This window comes from Trachinotus anak, unplaced genomic scaffold, assembly GCF_046630095.1.
Source record: "Trachinotus anak isolate AG129_WGS33_773 ecotype Australia unplaced genomic scaffold, CSIRO_AGI_Tana_v1 ptg000002l, whole genome shotgun sequence".
Taxonomy (NCBI): domain Eukaryota; kingdom Metazoa; phylum Chordata; class Actinopteri; order Carangiformes; family Carangidae; genus Trachinotus; species Trachinotus anak.
In genome coordinates this window covers 21244099-21267855 of record NW_027273853.1, presented here as the reverse complement: position 1 = coordinate 21267855, position 23757 = coordinate 21244099, and the positions used below count along the sequence as shown (strand labels likewise).

Sequence of the window (23757 nt, the reverse complement as noted above, 5' to 3'; positions counted from 1 at the left end):
CTTATGGCATCTATCCAGTGGCTACTTGCTGCACTCAGGACTTGAGGCTGAGCATTTGGAGCATTAGCTCAGTGGGTTATGTTGAGTGACATCTTCAATTAGCCTTATTCAGTTCACAGTTTTGGACTTGAGAGTACAAACATCTTGAGACATTTCCATCTGTGACGGTCTTGTGTCTTCGCACATTTGAGTCTGACTGTGTGTCAGCATACTACGGATTTGGTGATAGTATTTAGAAATGAAGTGTACTGAACTGTATATGTATATAGGACGTGTTTATAAAATATGTGGACAATGAATGCTGACCTTGCGCTCTTTGTCTCCATACTCCAGCCCCAGTGTATCCATGGCACGGACGATGGCAGCCAGAGATTGGATGGTGTTGCTGTAAACGACAGGCTTGTACTGCTTTACATCGTCGCCAGAGAAACCGTCCTCGTGGATGATCCTAAACACACACAAATGTACACATCTTAGTCAGTGGATCAAGTACAACATGATTTGCTTTTGAACACATACACAAATAAAAGTTATAATCTTGGATTTTTCATTTATAGTATATAATGACAAGGGAAACACATCAGTAAACAGAAAGGCGGAAAGTACAGTAGGTATAGCTACCAAATGTGCTGATGGGCTCCTGGCATATATTAGAAGGCTTATGTAAATAAAAAATGTATTGGAAGAATTGAGATGGGAGGTTAGTGAGAAACACAGGTGGTTGAAGAACTGTTACAACGAAAACCCAAAAGAGAGCGGGGGGGGGGCATAACCAGTAGGCTAAGCTGACATTTAGGCACACAGTGCTGGCAGCAGCCTATCCTGCTGTTTCAAATGTCATGCTATCTTCCACTGCAGCTAACGCAAGGACACGCCAACAGACAGACTCAAAGACAGTTAGACAGTTAGGCAGGCAGACAGAGTGTACGGACAGACAGATCTGACAAAGTCAAACGGAGAGAGATGACAGAGAGATGAGCAGCCAAGAACAATACACAGGACACCAGAAAACAAATGCCTGATACACACAGACAGATACAGGTTGGGGCAACATTGTGAGGCAATTCAAATAGACAAAAAACCGCAACACATAAATTAATCAGGGTCAACAAGCCCTCGGTATAGAAAGGACTGAGGATCAAACTCAGGTCGTTCTTGAAACTTCAAATAACTGTATGCATCACTTTCACACTTACATTTATCTAGCCCTGTATCTCTGACTATCCCCCCTGTATCTCTCCTAAAGCCTCATGACACACCAGATTAGACGATGGGCACATCACCCACTCAGGAAACACTCTTTAACCTCTCTGGCTATAACATGAAAGCCAGGCAGCCAATCATCCTTCTAGATCTTAAAAAGAGCACACTTACTGACTTGATGCTAATGAGATGTCAAAGCTCTTCAGTCAGCACCATAAAAGTACATGTTTTGACACCCAGCTTCACTTTTGAACAGATTAATCCAAAAATTCACAAGTCAGTCTTTCAAAAAACTGATAATAATTCAGTGTGATTTCATCGCAGACATTTTACTGGCATCTCTTCCTCTCAAACATGCACAAGCAAACACACTTGCGTGTGCACACATACAGTCACACACACACAAACACACACAGTCCTCTGTCTCCAAAACACCTCAGCAGCTGCAGGCAGTGTAGTTAGTATGCATCTGAGCTCTGTCCCTGTGTGTGTGTCTTGACATCTGACAAACACGTGCCACTATACATCTGTATGCAAGTTTATATGTGTGCGAGCGTGTGTGTGTGAGCAAGTTTATGTTTTGTGAGGGTGTGTGTGTGTGTGTGTGTGTCTGTCTGTTCGCGGTCTTGAGGACAACACAGTCCCACACAGGCAGTGTAATGTTTCAGATCAATCAGGCAGCCTGCCAGTCTTATATAAATACACCAGGCATCTATTTACATCGCTGACTTTCATACAGCGGGCCAAAGCGCAGATCTATACACAGGAACGAGGACGGATAAATGGTTTATTCCTATCTGTATCATGTGCACATCAGCTAACAAGTCCAACAAAACTCCACTGAGGTATGGATGGGTGTATACTGCATCACTGCAGAAAACAGATACCTACATTTTTTGTAGCTCTATATGTGCCACTCTGACTTAACTCTTCACTCCCTTCACTCACTCACTCTTAATGACTTGCCAACCAGACACTTTTTCTGAAAGCCGTCCTTCCACCTTTTCTTGCACCACAGAGGTGAAACGAGGACAAGCATCTAATTAAGAGTATTGGATGCCTCAGTCTCTGCAGAAACAGCATGTTGAGCTGAAGATGCCAAGAAAGAGGTTGATGCTTGTTTCACAATAAGATGAAATACCTAAAAAATAGAACCAGGCACTCCTGAAATCTGGGATCCCAGTGCATTAGCAGTGTGTCTTTCTAACATGAGACGACACATGTGATATACAACCTGCTCTCTAGTATAATGACAGTAACATCTGTGTGCTATGTCAAAATAAGGGTATTGTACTAAAAAGAGAAACAATGCACATTGAAAAATATCTGAAATGTGTATTCAGGACATATTTTCCAAACATGGCATGGACATTTTACACTTCTATGCTATCTTTGACTAGTTCAAGTAGAAATCAGTGTTGGAGAGTTAATGGATAAACATAGCAGAATCATTACTGTCTTCCTAGACCCTTATTAACCCTGGGAGAGTGAAAAAATACAGTACAATAGCTAAAGAATAGAAATTCGATTAAGCTAAGATTTCAGATTAGTGTTGCAGCAAGTGTTATTTGAGGTGTATTGTAGACTTGTTTTTCGTGTGGGTGTGTGTGTGTTGGGTTGGCTGGCCTGCTGACGTGAGCTTTCATGCATGAGGACCTTTTCTCATTACCCACTCTCCAAGCCCTTCTGTCAGCAAAGAGAGAGCACTATGTGTGTGTGTGTCAGTGTGTATGTGTGCAATTTCTCATAGCTTTGGCACAATCTGCACGGTGACCCGAAACATAGTTTAGTTTCACACTGAGCCAGACAGATGGACAGAGAGACAGACATATGGGCAATTTAACCATGACATTATTCCATGATATCATTGTATGGCTGTGATTTTGGAGGCCAAATAGCAGGTGTTCAGTGTAATGACAGATGTCAGCAAGCAATCAAAATCACATTAAGTGATCAGTATTTGTGTTGCTCCACTGTAATGCTCTATGAAATTTGATAAAAACTACATTTTAAATAAATGTAACTTCATCAAGTTTATATTTCATCTAATCTTTCTTGGCTATGTTTAAATAACTAAGTACAAAAGGAAGGGATTCACTTCCTTAACTGGACTTTTAATGCTGGTTGTTTATTTTAGATTCTCAACTGTGCGTGTCACTTCTAACGTGTGTTACTGCTCAACAGTGATGCGACAGGTGTGTTTGGGGGTTTTGGTGGCTTGATTAACACCTGACTCATTTGGCTGGCACATGCTCAACCCACCTCAACTACAAACATGAACTCTGTTGTATCAATGGCATATTGATTTATTGGTTAGTAAAATCTACTATTTAACCGTTCTATAGCTACTAACAGGAAAAGATACAGCAAACTTCAGGGAGAAAAGATTCAACTTGGAATCGCTTTTGTTACTGACGGTGGAATAGAATTCATATTATATTCCTATTGGATAAAAGGTACAAGGCGAGCATTGCCAGAGCCAATATCCAGACACCACACCCATATATTAATGGATGTGCTCCAGTCTCTGGAGAGGTTTCAATGGAAGTGATAGGGGATAAAATCAACAGTTCTCAAAACACATTCTAGTTTATCTGAAGCTAACATGAGGCTTCAACAGGCTGAATTAGACAAATAAAATGGGTATCCTGAAAAGTTAAAAGCCTGTCTTGTGCAGAATTCTGTACCTCAGCTCAACAAGGAAACACTGTGTGGGACAACATAACCATTATGGAAGATACCCACTTGATATGTCTAACTCAGATTTGGTGTTCAATCACTTACATGGGAAGCACTTTATAAAAGGGATCTCTTAACGGCAGTATGAACAAGAGGAATGATTACGACAAGAAATATCTGTTTCAGGGCGAATGTAAGCACCTGATGTAATTTAATTTATTACATGTAATTTATTTAACTTTTTCCCTGCTGCAGGCAGCTCCTCCATTTCCTATCTGAATGAACACCATCAACAAAAAAAAAACTGATTAATCAAAAAAATCTCACAGGCCAGATATTATTACTGGCCAGTTTTGGCCTGTGGGCCACAAGCTGCTGACCACTGCTTTAAGGCTTACAGGCAATTAAGTAATGACCTTCTTTGTCAATGGGACCTGGTGTGAAACCTTCAAAACCTCCCTGAGGAACATATTCGTGATGTCAGAGAGTCTGAGTCCATATTTTTCTGCACTTCATTACAAAGGCAGGTTGACAAAGTACAATGTCAGTCCTTTGATATGGTTTTCAACCACAAAATGGCCTTTAAAATAAAGATTTATATACAAAAAGCACTGAAATCAAGGCTCCCGTAAAATGTAGAACCAGCACCTTTTGTGTGAAGGTGACTTTGTGGCTCTTTTCATCAAGCTGACTGACACACAAAAGCTTAAAGCTGTGGCATTTACATTTTATCTAATCTAAAGCTAAAGAATATTCATACTAAGTGAATTACAATACACAGCTGTGCAGAAGGTCAGTATCTCCAACTACCTTCAACACACACTGCAGACAACACACACACACACACACACACACAGTCAGCATCAAACACAACATGCTTGTCTTTTTCGTTTCTGTCTCCTATTATCCCCCACACTCATATTTTTATCCTCACACCTACTCATGTTAACACACACAGATGCACACTGCACTGTGTAATTAGGTCTTTATCTCTGTTTTGCATTGTTGCTAGCTGACACTGTTTGTCCTGACACACACACACACACACAGACACACACACACACACCCTGGGATGAGTACCTTATCACTATGCTGTGCATCCACTTACTTCATGGTCATTGTCGACAGAGCTCTTAGTCATGATAAAGTGCACGCTGACCAACTCCTGTCAGCGCTGCTGGACATACTTTCTAACAGAACATATGTGTGCGTATGTGTGTGTGTCTGTGAGTGCTCAGGAGAGTGTTAGAGCGAGTGCAAAGAGGAGAAAAGGGGGATAACAGTGTGATGGGTGATAAAGGGTATGAAAGCAAGCATGAAAGAAGAGGAAGATAATCAGAAAAAAGAAACTATAAATAACTGAAGGTGTCGGTAATAGAGCCCCCACCCTGACTGACACACACACACACACACACACACACACACACACACTCCCTAACTGACACACACACACACTCCCACACACACACACACACACAGTGAAATGGAGGCATCAGCTGCTCCATCATCTGGCTCCACTCACTTGCCATCACACCTTGAGGTCAAGCAGCAGCATCCTGAACACACACACACTCACACACACACACACACCTCCATGCCCTCAGCTCTCTGTTTATTTTTCATCAAAGCAGAAATAACCCATTTTTTAAGCCATGACAGTGGAATGGCTGCAGGGTCAGTCCACCAGTTTGGTCCAAACTGAAATATCTCAATTACTGGATGGATTATCAAGAAATTTATTATGGACACTGAAAGTGTCCAGAGGATGACTGCTACTGATTTTGTTGATCCTCTGACTAATCATCTAGTGCCACCATAGCATTGACTTCTGTAGTCTTCAGTAAAATATCATTAAATATGTTTCCAAACACCTGTTTCTATGCACATTTCCAAATTGAACATTAAAAAGCTGAGTGGAAATGCTGAAAATTCAAAATCAACTCAAAATATCTGAGGTGGAAAACTGGGTCATGCTAATTCAATGCTAAATGTGTCAATTAAAACAGGCTTGACAAATAAACAATGAGGCACAATAAGTATACGATTTAAACCTCCAATGAACCCTCTGCTTCACTGAAGAGCCTAAACACAGCAGCAGTCAAAAACATCCGATCTGTCAGGAGCAATGAGGACACTGTAATGTTTCTCAAATCATTATGTGCCGATGAAGTAGCTGATAAAAGTATCCGATAAAACCTGCTCGCTGCACTGTATGACTTGCATAATCTATTAAGAAAAAACACATTTGTAATTATTTGCATACTGAATTACAAGTAAGGAAAAGAATCCTCTCAGGTAGAAAAAGCTCATGTCTTTTACTTGTGTTCAGTAAGTATAATATGGAGAGCCACAATATTTCCACAGTGACAGGTAGATTAGGAGTTTCCTCCCCTGTTCGGCTTTTCATGCTAACAATTGTATCCCCTACTGGAGAGGAGTTGTTCTGGCTCCAGGTTTGGCCATGTGCTGATGGAGTGTTCTTGTGCCAAGGGACACAGTCTGCCTCACTCTGGTTCAGCTGGGATGTTAGGAGCTGCACACACATGCGTATTAACCCAGGCAGACAGGAGAGCAGAATAATTACAGTTCAGTATTACATCTAGGAAGACCTCATTAAATCTGTCTGCCATTATCTCTCCGTTTCACTGTCACATGTTATCTCTATCTGCCTCTCTCTTCTGCCAGGGCCTCTTTCATCCTTTATTACTCCTGTGTCCTCCCTCTCTCTCCCTCTCTCTGTAAATTTTTTACCTAACATCACACTTGTTCTCAGTCAGTCCGTCCCACTCACTCATACATTCTCTTTCACCCCTTCTCACTCCTAACATCTAATTATACCTTCCTCTTTTTTTTTACTCCTCTCCTTCAGCTTCCGTTCCTTTTCCATTTGCAATTAACTATTAATTAAAAAACACTGTGTTGATGCATAACACAGCCTTTTCCCCTCCCCTGTGGCTGATCTCTACAGGGAAAAACAAATGCATGACAACACACACACACACACACACACACACACACACACACAAGTGCTCACCTGGCAAAGCTTAGTGTGACAGTTGCAGAGAGTGCAGTGTCATAAACATTGCCCAATTAACAGTTAGGTAACAACAGCTGCACAAAAAGTCACACCCAAAACTTTGCACTGAATTCAGTTTCAATTTGCGTGGATTTTTTTAAATGAATATTTTGATGCTGAATAAAGTCAATAATACAATCTGGAAAAGCCCAAAGAAGCATTTGTCTCCACACACTGTACTTCTGAATACATAAGTCTAAGCTTATTAAATACTCAGCCCCTATGCAGATACTCCCATCAGAAATCACTATTTGGTATTGATGAGTGAATAAAATGTAAACCTCTATCTAGTATTTCAGTTGCCTGACTATAATGATACAGCTGCTGACATTCAAGGCCATACAATAAGTGATCCATTTTAACTGTGGTGGGTTCATTTTAGGTTGAATCTTGGCATCTTTAACTGCTAATCAGTAAAAGATCCCAGTTATATATGGACGTTAAGGTTAGGGAGAAAACACTCAAGATTCAGTGATGTCAGAATAATGGTTTAAAAACCCAGCTATGAGCACCATCCTCTAGCCAGCTACCATTGAGCACAGTGGGGTAGTTTCCTTAGTGGTTAGTGGTTTTCTGGGAATTTTGTCTCTGTATCTGCCTGCTACACAGTGTATTGTTTAGTTTTTATTGGAGTTTCTTGCAACTTTCAATTTAATCTAGGCCATTTATTGACCCAAGATCATTTGTGTTTTACATTCACCACATCTAAAAGACATTGTTATTTCTAAAATCATCAGACTTAAAGGAAAAGAGAATATGCAAATATGCCTTATTGTGAAATTCATAAAACTCAACAACCATAAACAAGTATGAGTAGGGGAGATTCTCCACGATCGGGCGTGGTTCAGACCTTGGTTGAGTTCATTTTGTTTTGGATTTTTTTTTTTTCTTGGTTTGTTTTTTTGTTTTTACAATCAAAATGTTCCCACACTGCTGACTTGAATGTGCCCGAGGGGGTCATTATCCATCCTGAGCTAATTAAACTAGCCTAACTTATACCACAGGCATAACCACGCGACCATCATTGGACCAAATAGTCATGCACAGTTGGAAGGCAATAGGTGTGATGTTTACAAAACACACAGCTTGCCCCAACTTTAAATACAATCATTTTGTGAGTACAATTAATTGATTAATTAATCAATTAATTTTTAATTGTGAAATGAAAAATAAGCTTTGTGTCATGCACAAAGTGATGGAAAAGAAACAGAGAGGTGGTTATTTCCAGGAGCAGCTGATAACATCAATATTACAGCCTGGATAAGGCAACATCTGCTCACTTACAGACAATTTGAGTCACTAGTAGATTGATGGATGCAGGTTGTTGGAAGGAACAAGACAGAGAGGGAGAGACTGAGAGAAGTAAGGCCGCAGGTTTAATCAGGTCATCCCATACGAGGTTGAAATGTAATTATTCAGCTCTCCTGTCTTCCCCTGCGTCAATATTAATTACTTACTTCGTGGGATTCAAATAGCATCCGAGGAAAGCCCAGTCGTCTAGCAGAAACAAAGGGGAATGGGGCCTTCCTGAATTCCAGCAGCCAGATAGATGGCTGTGGCCTGGCTGAGGCCCAGCAAAGCACTTAGTGGAGACTAAGGATTTTCATTTGAAATTTGAACAATCATATTAACATTGGGGAAAAAATAATATTCAGTCTGTAATCATCTGTTTAAATTCCATTAATCTGAACACATTAGATGTTTGTTCTAATTTGTTCCAATTTGCTTATTTATTAGTTTTGTGGAGGCAACAGTCAGTAGGTTCCCCACTTTGATTCAGACTGAATAATCTCAACAGCTATTGGATGGATTGCCATGAAATACAAAACAGATATGACGCGTAGAGTTTGAATCAAAATTACTTTTCCTGTAATATCAACCAAAAGACAAATTTTCCTAGACAAGCAATTGTAAATACTTCAGTGATTAGCTGACTGTCATCTCCATGCTATCATTAAGTTGAGATTTGTGGTTCTGAAGGAAACCTCTCAACAGCTACTGACATGAAATTTTCCGTGGACATTCATGAACGGATGGACTATCATCTATAAGGTGATTCCTCAACTTTTAATCCAGTGCCATCATCATGCAGCTTCAGCTTTACTTTGTGTTTAGTATACTATATATACAATAAAAGAGCTACTTTTTGTCAGTGATAAAGATACTAATATATCCATCTACTTCCTGTACTGACCAAATACCAAAATTAAATTTAAGAATCATATCAATGCTAGAAACAGGATTTTCTAGATTTACAGAGTGAACAGAAAAAAAAAATAAAAACACCTGTGTGATGTAATGTGGAGCGCATTATTTACATCCTCTATGTGGAAAGGGGAAAAACAACAGAAACACATTCCAATATAATTCAGTCCAATACACCATCACAAAAGCTGCTGGAAATATACTTATTATATGATTAAACCAAACCTTCTACAAGATAGAGTCCAAAAAAAAGTGTCACAAAAAAATCACAAAAGGAGTATTTATTATGGATTTCTGTACAGATTCTATAACCCTTCTGTCTACACTGGTTTGATGCAAACACAAAAATACAGACATGCATTCAATATACACTCTTCCAGCTACAAAACCAGCCAGAGTCCCCATCAGCTGACTCTATATCAGCTGAGTGTGGTCACTGTAACAAGCCTCCATTGTCTTGCAGGGTGCTGAAATCTGCCAAATAGGTCTAACACAAAAAAAAAAAAAAAAACACTCACTCACACAACCACATCAACATATGCACACAGACAAAAGCATGGACAGAAAAACCACACTCTCAGTTGTGTATAAGTGTAGACACATACACACACACACACACACACCGTTTCCTCCCACAAAAGACCTTTGTTTTTTATAAGAAGCCCCGATTAGCATGCGGACCACACACACAGTCATATTGACCTGGTCTCATAGAACTGTGCAAACCAAGAAAGAGATGGCTTGGAGCAAAAACAGCCTTTATTACACTGAAAAAGTAACTGAGGAAGAGAACAAAGAAAGACATGAACGTAGAGGACAGGACAGGACAGGACGACAGGGAGATTTGAATTATCACCAGTGACTAAACAGCCACTGTGTTCTGACAGTCAGGTGGCTCACGTGTTCTGACAGAACACATCGTATAATTATTGACTATTGATTATTTACAAGCTCAGACAGGAAGTCCTCACCTACAAATGTGGAATACTGTAAATCTGATGAGCTGTGACTGCATGAGGGTTTCTGTCTCCAGAGCATTAATTATTTTCAGAGAGGGGAGAGGAATTTTAGGGCCGATCCAGATCATCAGTTTAAATGTCATGAGCATCAGCTGATCTGATACTAACCACCCAACAGATCCTGCAATGAAACATTTTTGCAGACAGCTCCTGCACAAGACACCTGGAGGAAGCAACAACCTCTGATTCTCTTTTATTAATTATGCAATTTATTTTGGATCAACTCTTACTGTGGCACTCACTTCAGGTGGTGGAAATGCATTCACTCAAGTACTGTACTTAAGTACAGTTCCTACATACTTTGAATGGGTACAATTAGCTTTATGCAGCCAGCTAAATAATTAAAATGGTGTTTATATGATAACACATGAGTAGTATTAGTCCAGCACTATACAATAATATTATGTAAAGCTGACAGAACCTGCATAATTAGCAGTATTTCTCCACCACTGAAAAGATAAATGCATACAGATCTCAGTTTACAGAGCATACTTCAAGGGGACTGGGTGGCTATCTGGTAGCAATCACATGTTCGGCAAGGAGAGAGTGTAAAAGGAATCTGTGCACTGATTACTGTTCACAGTTGTGTTTGTTTGATGAGATATAATCTAGCCATGGCACTAAACAGTGTACTGATTGTTCTGTGTTTAGTCTGCGCCTACTAAACAGACCTAGCTTGCTAGCTCGCTGTCTGAAGAGGTGAGACTAATGTCTTTTTAATAAACACAAACATGGGGAGAAGATGTGGACAATTTTCTGTTTCTTTCCCATCTGTGCTAAAACTGGTTGGCAGCAGATTTGGGTGCTCTCCCTAGTTGCAGTATTTGGTAAAAACCTAAACATCTATGAAGACTGTTAGTCACCAAGATGATAGGATAAATAAAATTCACCCAAAAGTCTCCATTATTTCTCCTCAGAGAAATGTAGAAAATATGAAGCCTTGTCAGAGGGTTTATGTCAGTAGAGCTTATCAATCCAACCCATGCAGTGATTATGAATTTTAAGGTGACACCTTGATGACTAATGGTTGAAAGCTCCTTAACAAAAACAGGTGCAATAAATAGGGGATCGTCAACTCATTGGTCATATAGATATGGTTTTGGTCAATAATAGCACCAAAAGGGCCAGTAGTACTCAACACAGTCTAGAGTGTATTATAAAAAATACACTCTTGAATACTGCTCTTGTCACAAGAGAACTCCTTTTTCACAAATGTACGCCAAACATTTATAATGTTCTTAGTGATGTTTTCTGTCAAAAGCAGCTGCCTAAATCTTTGAATCTATCCGTAAATGCTGCATATGTGTCACGATCTTTAAATTGCGCCGATGAGCTGGGTTTTGATGTTAGCAGTATCCTTTTCAGCAGAATTATTTTAGAGAAGTCTGAAAGCTCAGCTGAGCAAAGTTGTGTAGAAGTACACAGAGACAGCCAAAGCGTGAAAAACACAGTGTGGAAATTTGTATCATGTGGAAAGAAGGACGGAAGAAAACAGAAGAACAGGGCAAATGAGGCAAGTTAAAGAGAGCTGACAAAATGAGATGAAAAAGGGAGGAACGGAAATTGGAAGTTTCTTCATTTAAGATAATGGCTCTGTGTCTAAGTGTGTACATTCTCATAAAGTTTTGTTGCTTGACATTAAATTTAAAGTCATCCAGCCTCCCATTCACAAGATGCAAATGGGATTCAAACACTAAATACCCACACGCTGTTATTGAAGACTGCTGGGACGTGCTAGCGGGCACATGCACACACGCAAACACAGCTATCACGATGCCTTGCTGTTTTTTCACAGCTCACTGAGGCAGCCAATCAAATCATTCCAGTGATGAGCACGCCCAGGGCTATATTTAACCAATGAAGGATGACTATCTGGCTGACAGACTGTTTCAGATGACCAGTTACAGACTGTCTCTTCATGAAAGACTTGAGTTGGTGCCAACATGAACCCCACTCCCTTGCCCGTCCCCTACCCCCCTCTTTCTCTCTCTTTTCTTGCCATGTTTTCTCTCCTTGTGTCCAACCATCCCTGGAAAAGAAGCTAATAATTATCAACGAGAACAGATTCCAGGAGGGGAGGGCCCTTTGCACTCTGTCCTTGACTCCTCATCTCTCTTTGTCATTTCCTCTAACTTGCTTCATAAGTGAGAATACGTAACTCTCTACTTGCTCAAAATGGCTTCGCTTCCCTCCTCTCACCTCCCCAACCTCATTCACACTCATCCTCCCTCCTCATATCTTACTTCACCCTCTTCCCCCCTCTCCTGTTTCTTTTCACACACCCACATCACTTTGCCCTCCTCAGAAAAAAAAAGATTGAATTTTTCTCCCTGGTTGCTTCCGCTGGGTGTCTCTGTAACTCCTCTCCCTTTTTCCTCCTCACTGAGTATTCTCACTTCTCTTCTCATCCGTCTGTTCGTCATTACTCCTCCCTTTCCATCCTTACTTCCACCACTTTATCATACTTGCTATTTTCTCCCTTAAGCTCATTCCTTTCTCTCCCCACTTGTGGACTGCCCCCCTCTTTCTTTCTTTCTATACACTGGGCATTTGTTTTCCTTCATTAAAGCTCCCTCCATCTTTAACTCCCCTCTCTCTCTCTCCCTCTGCCTCTCTGCACAAAACACCACCACCTTTTTTTTCCATCTTTCTCCCCTTCCCCCTTTTATTCTCCTCTTCTGAGGCTTAAACCTAATTATCTCCTGTTCTAGTGAAACCACAGACACACACACACACACACACACACACACACACACACACACACACGGTGGGAACAGCCTGTGGGAAGCAGTGCAGCCGTGAGGGACGGGCAGCGTTTGTTCTCCCTTCGGCCAGTCGCCTCTGATCATGTCAACAAGGCACAAACACTCTCACATTGTAAGAGAAAGCCGAAGATGAAGAAAGAAAATGAGAAGTATTGCAAATTATATACACAAGCAGTGACTGATGTTTCTTTGCTCAAATGCTAAAACAATGACACAGGTTACTGCGATGAAATAGTCATTTTTAGTAAATCCACAGATCCCTCCATTAGATATATCTTCTCATCTTTGAGGGTAATGGGGGTAACACATAACTTCTAAGAAATATTCCATAAACACAAAACTAATATTAATAGAAAACCTTAACCACAACCTAAAACTCCACACCTTTCAGTAACCAATAAGCAAAACAAAGTGCACCAAACAGCCTACAGATGTAAGACTGGAGTTGGAAATAATATTAGAAACACCTTTTACAGCTGTCTAACATAATACCATTCAAGAGCAACACAAACTACAGCAAAAGATTCCAAAATTACAGCATGACTGCAAAGAAAAAAATAAACTGTTTGGGTATAAATTACTTTATCAGATCGTGTGTTAATTTGGTTATTTGATTTTGAAAATTCAATCACTGCTAACCAGCCCTTTGTCAACTGTTAAACAGCTATCCTTCTGACTGTAGCTGGCAACAGCAGTCCTTGTTCTGCTCTGCAGCCTCCAGAACCAGTTCTCCACCAGAGTAGAATAAGAACTACTGTCACCAGCTGCAGTCCGTCCACGGGACAGGAAACCTGCCTGCAGGCAAGGATGCATGAGGTGGGACCAGACAGGGCAGTGGCTGAACTTTCTACTGCAAATACTTGAATATAGCACCTCATAAATAAATAACAGCCCTGTTCAAAAGAATGCTCAATATGAACTAAGCAAAAATTAGTGATTAGTTGTGACAAAATTATGAAACAGGAGACAGCATTGTGAATGAAGAATAGCAGTGAACAGGCAAAAGAAGTGCCAAAACACCAGAAAGTCCCAAATCCGAATCACAACTTCCAATCCGAACTTTCACAATAAAATCTGAGCAAAAACAGGATGCAGATCATGATTCCGATCGTGATTCCGATCGTTGATTGCGATCCTACCCAAAAAGATTGGCACATCATCTTTTGGCCAAATCGCTCACCCCTATGCTGAACTACATTGTTACATTGTTGTGTGAGCAAGTGGGGCCATCTCTATTGCTGCTATTCACCACCTGTAAATTGCATTTATTCTATGACGTCTTCTGATCATACGTTTATATAGTTTTATATGGGTTTATAGACTGTTAATGATTGAAAGAGAAATTACCTGGAGATTTTATCAGCTATGAAAAGATGTTATGACTCCTCTGGCTAACATGTGGCTTAGAGAGGTCAGGGAGATTGTGCTCACCTTTTCAAGGTGTCTGGCCCTCTCTGCCGCCTCTCTGATTTACATCAACAACTGATATCAACACTGAGAGCTGATATCAAGTCAAGTCCAATCTTTCAGGTTTTTTAAAGTAACAGTACATGTGACAAATCTACTTTCCTGTTACTTGATTACAACATGACTCTGAGCTGGATTTAACTCTATTGAGGGGAAAAAGAAAGTAAATGAATGCCTGAATTCAAATATTTAGACTGTAGCCTTCTATCCTCTCAAGATCTGTCTTACTCCCCTGTGATGTTTATACAAATGACTAACAAAACTAGCTAAATAAGAAATAATTTCAAAAGAAGAGCAACTTCAGTTTCTAGTTAGAAACTGTACTTTAATTCTTTCATGAACAGGACATGACCATTCTACACAAACCAACCTTTTAAATTTCTTACACTATGCCTAGACAATATATGTAACTTACAAACACATTATGTGAGTTACTGCTGGTTAATGAGGTAAACCTCTAAAGAAATCTTATGACTTCTGGGCATGTTAACCAGGAACAGTTCCTGGTGGCTTCCTCGGTCCTGCTCACTTATATGAAAATATTACTACATGAAATTGTTTTTCTCACACACTGAGCACTGTTTGAGAGGTCAGTTTGCCAGCTGGGCAGCGAGAGAAACCTTTGCACACGTCTAAACACACACAGGCTCCATAAACAGATGGTGTCTCCCACACGCACGCGCGCACACACACACGCACACACACACACACACACACACACACACACACAAATGCACAGCCAGCTCTGCGCACAAGACAGAGAGATATGTTGTTCACACATGACCAAGTCCCTCGAGTTGCTGGCCCAAATATTACACTCACTGATATTAGATCATTTATACACAAACTCACACAATTCAGTCATTCACATGTTTCTCTTTTCTTTAGATTCCCTTTTTCTGCACAGTCATATATTTCAGCTATCATGTACATCAATTCGTCATCCTTCCCCTTCCTTGTCTTACAAATGTAATCCTACATTAGACCACGCTGTGGCTTCGCACCTTGGTGATTCACTCATCCATACACAACTGTAACCCACTCTCTCTCTCACACACACACATACACACACACCTAAGTGCACTTGTGCTCCAACAGATTTGTTATCAGTGCTTTGTCATGAGTTATGGCCACTCAGTGATTGCATCATCTAATAATCTGTGTTTCATAGAAGAATAGGCAGAGTTTTGTCAGACACATGTACTGTCTGCTAAATGATTTTAGCCTAAGCACATTTCGAACAAAATTTCCTTGAAGAGCCTGCAGAATAGACTCAAAACTACCAGGCTTTACGGTGAGCATAGTTGCTATATTTTTCTGATGCACTGTACAGAGTGATAATGGACTCTTTACTTCCACTTACTGAGATCACGCGCACAGCTGTGACACACACTGCAACTCAATATACACACCATAAAATCTAAATCTAATCCACTTGTCTCTGTCTCCCTCTGACAAAAACACGCACACACACAACTGGTCACTTGAGCACGCCCCAGACGTTCAAAGCACTGCAAAAGAAAATGCAGTAAGGGCTTTCCACTCCTCTGATGCCGTTCCTGAAATAGCCAAGCGGCTCTGAACACAACATAAAGGCTTCCCTAGCAGGGCGCCGTCCACCACTTGAAAAGCTGCCTCCCTCTCTAGAAGATCAGATGCCCTTTGTAAAGAAATACAAACACTAGAATTTATGTGAAAAAAACAACATTTAGGCCTCAAATAGCACCACTCAAGAACTTATTCCAGTTTGGAAGACTTTTCATGGTTTAAACAGAAAACTAGCTCTCCTGTCCTCAAGTATTAACAGTATCAGAACCAGTTTCATCATCTCATCCATTAGCATTAATGAGAATAGCTTGTAGACTGTAACCAGACACACAGAGGTGGCTTGGCTGGAACGACTGAAAAAAATGAGTGTGGTATTAACCAGATGAAAGAAAACCGGCTTCCAGTCTGTCAATAAATCCAGTAAAATGGATTTAACAGCAGTAATCTCATGTGTGTCTTCCTAATATAACAATGAGGGTGAAGAAAAAACTCTGTTATCATGCATTTGTATCAGTCGTAGTCACATACCAGTGTGATTTACAACAGCCCAATGCAATCAATACTTTCAGTTGCTCCATAGGTTGTGGCCTATTTGACATATTCAATGAACCTCAGTGGGAGCTTTGCGCAGTCAGTGTGCAGAATGTGCTGCACGGCTGGATTGACCATTAACAGCTTAGAAACTGGCTCATCTGGATCAACTGACCCACGTCCTTCAGATGTGTCACTGTACAACCACAACCAAAGCCTTTATCGACTACAACACGCTCAGCTGTCAGCAAAAGACCCAGCAGACGTGATAGAAGAAAAAGCATATGTCATGACTGGATTACAGATAAAATGACACAGTTTGGGGGGGGGGGGTAGTAAATCCTCTTGGTAAATTATAGGATTACTCCAGTGATATAGTACAGACAAAAATACTATTTACTTATAAATATGTTACTTAATGCTTGATACTAAGTACCACAATCCGTATATGAGTGGTATAATGATAATGAAGAACAAAACAATCAGCTACTTCAGTAACTGAATTCACTGCTGAGGAGCACAGGTACATGTTAAATCCCTACAGGAGTAAGACAAGAGGACTGTGGTGGTATTTTATCTGAGCCATATTGGACTGACCACTGTTTAGTAAGTAGGCCTTCACAAACACTGACACAGCCAATAGGCTACATGGTTTTATATGATAAGAGTTTCAGGCTACAATAGCCACTGGTAACTGATGTTGCCATAACAATAAGCAGTGCTTTCATATTATGGGTCAAAACATATTAGGGCTGCAACTAATTATGCTTCTCAATTACCCAAAGCCCAAGGTGATATCTTAAAATGTCTTGTTTCCAGCGACAGACAACAGAGAAAAGCAGGAAGTCCTGATGTTTGAGAAGCTAGAACCAATGAATGACTGGCATTTTTGTTAGAAAAAAGGACTTAGATAATAATTTCATTAGTAAACAAATTGCTGATTAATATTCTGTCAATAAACAAATCCATAAATGGATAAATAGTTTAAACTCTAACAAATATTTAATTAATACTGTAGCAGAAGTAGGATTTTGATCATTAAGATGCACTGGTAAAATGTCAGTGGTGTGGGAATATCATCAGTGTTTGTTAAAGAAAGTGGAATATATTAAATTCCCTGTCTCTACACTGACTAACCCCTCCACACTGTACTACAATAGCTTTTAACAATAAAAGAATGCAGCATATACCATAGCAGCAGCATTAAAGTGGGAATCAATTGCACAATTGTGTGACACAAGGTTACCTCTGCACCTGACATCACATAATCATTGACATGGATGAGGAAATCGAAGTAGATCTTAGGCTGTCTTATGCTACCCTTAGGCGTCCATACCCTAGATCTACATGATATCAGTTACACGTTCCTCCTGTCCAACTACTATTATTAAAATAAATTGTGTGTGGGCATGACGAAAAGGTTAAACTGACATTAGCATGCTTATTCTAATTTGTTCCAGGGTTACTATTTTTATTTTGGTGAGGTCTGGTGACATGGCCACACCTTAATCTTTTCACTAATGCTAGCTTATGCAGGAAAAGTAACAATTTCATACCAGTTAAGTACATGCTACAGGAGGAAGCATTGGACTTAAGTGAACATAACAGAACAGACTCTGTGCGTATAGCACATATTATATGACAACCCAGTTCATCTAATTTGCCAACATTGACAAACAATTTCCATGCATACACAGCAGCACAGCAAATCACTGCACCTGCATTATGTTTTTTTTTCCACACCCAGTGTGGTACCTCCCACACACACAGAGCAACATCAGCTGTTCAACAAGGGTTGAAAGAGTGATGCTTGGTTAGACGTTTGACATGACCAGTCACAGTTTGGGTTAGGGTCTGGGGTACTATAGGATCAACAGTAATGGACAAAAATCTAAGATTATGCTGCTAAAGACCATCAAGCAACAGCTAGAGGCTCATCTGTATGTGTGCGAAGTTTGTGTGCGTGTGTGGGTGTGTGTGTGTGAAATAGACAAGAAGAAAAAGTGTGAGGGGGACACACATACACACTATAGGGTTATTAGACCGTGGTTATTAAAGACTTACTTCATCTGTTTGACGATGGTGCTTTTCCCTGACTCTCCAGCCCCTGAGGGATAAGAGACAAGAAGACAATGTAAACAGGGTGTGTGTGTATGTGTGTGTGCGTGTTTGTGTGTAAGACAGCAAGATGGAGACAGAATGAGAGAGAGGAGGGGGTGGGGGAAATCGAGAGAGAGAGAGAGAGAAAAAGAGAGGAAGGGAGAATCAGCCTCTTAAAAACCTAAGTGAATAAGGACAGCAGCAGCAGCAGCAGCAGGGTGGAGATAAAAAGATGGAGAAGGTGGCTGCACCCTTTCTTCCTCTACATCCCTTTTTATTCTCTCTTTCCATCCTCCATCTTTTAATTTAACAATTTCAATAGATTAAACAGGCTGCTTACAAGATCATTTCCCACAAAGAATCAATGAATCAATCTCCCACCCCAAACCAATGAACCAACACTGCCTGTGCTTGGCCCTCCATTGCTGCAAAACTGCCATTTTTTTTCAGGCATCCATCTGCACTTATCATCTCTGATGTGGTTCCCACCTTTTACCAACGTATTCTGCAGAATAACATTTTACCCACCTGTCACATCGTTAATGGGTAACGTCCTATGATAGCGGGTAGCATGAAAGTGATATAATAAGAAGGCTCTGTGTTTAAGGGGTACAATCAAGCACATCAGTTCTCTCTTTGCCCATTCATTGCATCTTTGTTCATATCGTTGTTTTTTTTCTTTCTTTTTTCAGCTTATCACAAACGTCATGATTTTTTATCCGTGTGTTCATTTGTTTATTTTTTTTCCACCACTACCATCAGATGGTCAGCTCTTACCAAACGCCCACCCCCCACACCACACCTTTCAACACTCCCAGGCGTTTAATGTCTCTGCCGTGGCCCTACAGGCCCCACTGTAGGCAATTAAACCGACTTCTCTTACCGAGCAGCAGCAGTTTAACATCTTTGGCCGCGGTGAGACCGTCCTCCTTGAGGTTTTTCTCGATGGCTTTGCTCCGGTCCAGAGCCGCCCTCTCCTCTGCGCTCAGAGTACATCCCATGGTTAGAGAACACAGCTTGATAGCGTTACCGGTACCGGGATCCACGGAAGAAAAGGCAATGAAGAGATGAATTCAGTGAAACTTGTGCGTGGAAACAAAGCTGCAAATCCTTTTTTTTTCTTTCTTTCTAGGTTTATTTCCTCCTTTTCTTCGCTATACCTTCGATCCCTCTCCCTCAGTCTCTTTCTTTCGCTCTCTGGGCAGCTCCCTCTGTCTCGGTCTCAATCCGGGGGTACGGCACCGCTAAAGCATTTAAATCAAGGATCCACTCGGTTTGATCCACAGCGCAAATTAAAAAAAAAAACCAACACAATGTAGCCTCCGCAGCTTGTAGCGGTTTGTTTCTCAGGCGTGTTCTCGGTGGTGGTCTGTCGGTCCGTCCGTCCTCCCTCTCTCTCTCTCTTTTTTTTTTCTTTTCTTTTCTGTCGGTAAATCACGGTAACGGTTCACTTCTTCTCACTTCGTCGACAGTACGTGTTACTGGGCGGCGGTGAGCAGCGCTGGCATCGTTTGGTTCTCACGGCGGCTCACAGTGGACCTTCCTCCGTTTGGTTCCTCCGGGGCGGGCGGCGGGGACTTGCTCTGTAACACTACTGCCTCCCGGTAGCTCCGGTAGGGGCTCGGTCCTTCGTTAGTTCATTCGTTCAATTGCTGGTTGCTGACGTCAAAACTGTTAAAAAAAAAAAAAAAAAAAAATGTTTGAAGAGAGGGAGAGAGCATCCACCCTCCCAGTGGCGCGGCCTGGTGGTGCACTGTGTAGTAGCCCTACCTTTGCAGGCTCCTTTTCTCGTACATTCAGCTTTATATTGAACAGACATTGCTACAAAACTTCAGTGTGTTCAAGAAATATTTTATGTAATTGATGACACACTTACCTAATGAGGAAAGGACCAGCAAAATAGAGTTTGTAACATTAGCAAACAAGCGCAGGAGCACTAGTCCCCACCCCCAAGTCAGTGCATGAATACTTTAATCCAAATTAAATGTTATGCGGTCAATTAGAGCCAATTAGAGCGGAGGTAGGTGTCTTAATTTTCTGACACCTTACATATAGTCTATGAATCTCGATATTTCACCCATACAGAAAAAATATTTAGGGCCTGAATTAAGGTTCATATTTGCCCCCAACAAGACGTTTTTCTGAGGCTTTCAGCCACTTCATTGGCCTTTGTTAAATTGTTAAATTGTAATGTAATTGCAAGATGGTTCAGCTGTAGTTGTTGTCATGTGACCAAAGTGTGAAAGCCACATGGCTACATGATAAGCAGTGGTTGTTCCAATAATCTTCTGGTTCCTTATGTTTTCTTTTTAAAAGGCTACATTTTAAGTCATGTAGGTATGGTAACTGTTCAAGAGATTGCAAAGTCAGTGGGTCTGTCCACCGGTCCAGACAAAAATATCTCAGCAACTATTAGAGGAAATTTAGTACAGATATTCAGATATATGAACATAATCTACGGTAATTGAATTAGAGATGCTAGAGGAGGCAGCTCTTCCACTATGAGTGAGTTGTTCTCTCCATACAATCACCCTGTTCATTTGACTCATCATATGAGATTCCTCCCAGTGATAGTGTGGTTGGATTAATAAAAACATGTCTGTCATCATCATCGTTGACAACATCAGCATCAAATATAATATTCATTACATACATCACTTTTTGACTATGTGACCGGGGTACATTATGCACCCTTGACAGACTGATAATGCCCATATTTATATGAAAACTCCACCAACCTTCAACCACAAGACCTCTCTGTCTGCACAAGAACATCTATAGTGTCTTTGCCCAGTCATCCAATAATGATACTGCTCAACTGTAAACTACACTGTGAGCCTTTATCAAAATCTCACTCACAAACACTTCCTTTTCTTTCAAACGCACAAGCATAAATTATCTTAAACTATGTATGTAATGCTCTCACTGAGTCTCCCACCACCTAGCACCTTGATTATGATGTAGCTCTTTTGTTGTGAAACTTTACTTGGCTATAGGAACCAAAAAATCAACGCTTTGTGTGTGAGCATGCTCCCTCTTGAATTGATCAGCAGATCCCATGTATGTCTATTTCTGTTTTTCTTAGTATGCTTAGCCCCAGAAAACAACAGTTCAATCTCAGCAGTGATGACAAATGTACTAGCTATCATGGATTTAAGAGAACTAGTCTCTCAGTGGTTAAAGTAATGGCGCCCAACCAACAGCTGAAGTGAAACTCGGATGATACTTGTCCATCAGCACTGTCTCAATTTTTACATCTGTGGTATTACCGAAGATAAAATCTACTACACTTCCTTCCCACAGCAGTGGTTTTTGATGCCTTTGTTATAGCCGGGCATGGTTTAGACCCATTTAGATCAATTGTAGGCTCCAGAAAACATTGCAGACTATTCTGTGTGTTTAGTTTATCCTTTGTTAATAATTTAAAACCTGAAGGAAGTGGAATTAATTAATTAGACTGAGGTGGGTCATTTTTAGCCAAAACAAAACATTTTTGTTTTAATCAGCAAATGTACAGAAATCCTTATGTTTCAATTGACTTTTTCAAAAATGGTTCATAGATCCATCTCTGTTTTGTACTACTGCACATTTTCTCATATAAAAACACACTGACATGTTTTTACCAGAAACAATATTAGAAATATGTGTTTTCATCAAATAACAACAATTGCAGCCACACAGATTTTGGCTCAGTTTATAGTGATTGATGTTATGTAAAAACATTACAGTTTAGGTCATTTTAGGGTTACATTTAATTAATACAAGCCAAGGTGTCCTGGTTGAGTCATTGCACAACATTTTGGACAAAAAAAGGGCATTTGTTGTTATTGAGCATCTATCTCTGTTGGTCTGTGCAACTTTTATCTCATTGTTTAGACGTTCTAGACTGCACAAAGACTATAGGGCTCAGTGTCAGGGCTCTCATCTGTTCCCCTCGGCAGCTGCTTCCTGTACACCAGCTCAAACATTTTGAGCGTACACTACCCTGCCCAGCATGAAACGGCAGTGAGCCAAAGTGAAAAAGTGACTGGTGCAGGAAGTCAAGCACCAAGCATTTGCTAACTGGTGCAGTAGCCACATCCTGGTGTGATTTAAAGGAAGATTATTTCACGACAAAGATAGAACGTAAGGATGAAAACAGAAACAAAACCAAAATGACTCCAGTCCCACACATTTAAAGTTTAATTGTATGACACAGTATTATGGCTGTTATCAACTTGTTTAGCTAGTGTATATGCAACGTTCTACTTATTCATTCATTATTTACCTCTTCCTGTGTCTACATCAGCTGACAGTCCACTTTATTCTCATACAGAAGGGTACTCGGTCTTCCTCCCACAGTCCAAAGACATGCACGTTAGGTTGATTGGTGACGCTAAATTGCCCTTAGGTGTGTGAGTGAGTGTGTGTGTGGTTGTCTGTCTCTATGTGTCAGTCCTGCGATGGACTAGCGACCTGTCCAGGGTGTACCCTGCCCTCGCCCATTGTCAGCTGGGATTGGCTCCAGCCCAATGTTTACATAGTGCTTATACATGCTAAGTAGTAGTAATGTAAATTAAGTAATGGGAAGTAAAGTTTGATTTAAAGAGTCCTCTCCCCGGCTCATCTGTCTTGACTGCAAATAACCCCTGATCCTCATTGATGATGGTAGGTTTTTTTCACCTGCATGAGTAAAGAGAATTATACAGTACAATAGTGTTTTTTTTTCTGTTGGAGACACTAAAACACTTCCAGTTCACATGCACTATTTTCAAGTAGGCTAAGGCATTTGATACTCAGGACAGATTTGAGATATCATATTAAAAACCTCACAGAAACACGTGTGTCTCAGCTGCTTATTCAGAGTGAGCAGTCTAAACATAACCAGTGGAATCTGTATCAGCTGATAGGAGCTGACAACCCATTTTTCTTAAGGAACATATCCGTGGTCACAGCTTTGGAAAAGAAAATATTTACACATTGGTCTTGTCATACACAGACTTTAAGATTTGTCAACATAAAGTATTTTTACAGGAATAGGTTTTGGGAAATACCGTTAATTTGTTTCCTTGTGGAGAAGTAAGTGAAAAGATCAACTTTCTTATAGTTGTTTTCTAAATACGATGTCTATCTCTGTCCAAAGGTTAAAAAAAGTAATAAATAACGACTGCCAGCACCTCTGAAG

At 40.5% G+C, this 23757-nt stretch overlaps 1 protein-coding gene across 4 annotated transcripts in view; it reads right to left on the bottom strand.

Moving 5' to 3' along the window:
• Positions 1 to 20559, bottom strand: part of LOC139637140 (guanine nucleotide-binding protein G(o) subunit alpha) — an 85876-nt gene extending 65317 nt beyond the window's left edge. The window contains exons 1-4 of one of the 4 annotated variants that reach the window (XM_071505715.1): positions 20470 to 20546; positions 19477 to 20264; positions 18558 to 18600; positions 307 to 448 (exon numbers count right to left, since the gene is read on the bottom strand). In XM_071505715.1, the coding sequence (XP_071361816.1) occupies positions 307 to 448; positions 18558 to 18600; positions 19477 to 19594 (303 nt within the window). In that variant the 5' untranslated portion in view covers positions 19595 to 20264; positions 20470 to 20546. Of the gene's footprint in view, positions 1 to 306; positions 449 to 18557; positions 18601 to 19476; positions 20288 to 20469 lie in introns of those variants that run through there. The other 3 variants (XM_071505697.1, XM_071505726.1, XM_071505708.1) reach the window with 3 other exon arrangements.
• Between the last annotated feature and the right edge of the window lie 3198 nt (positions 20560 to 23757).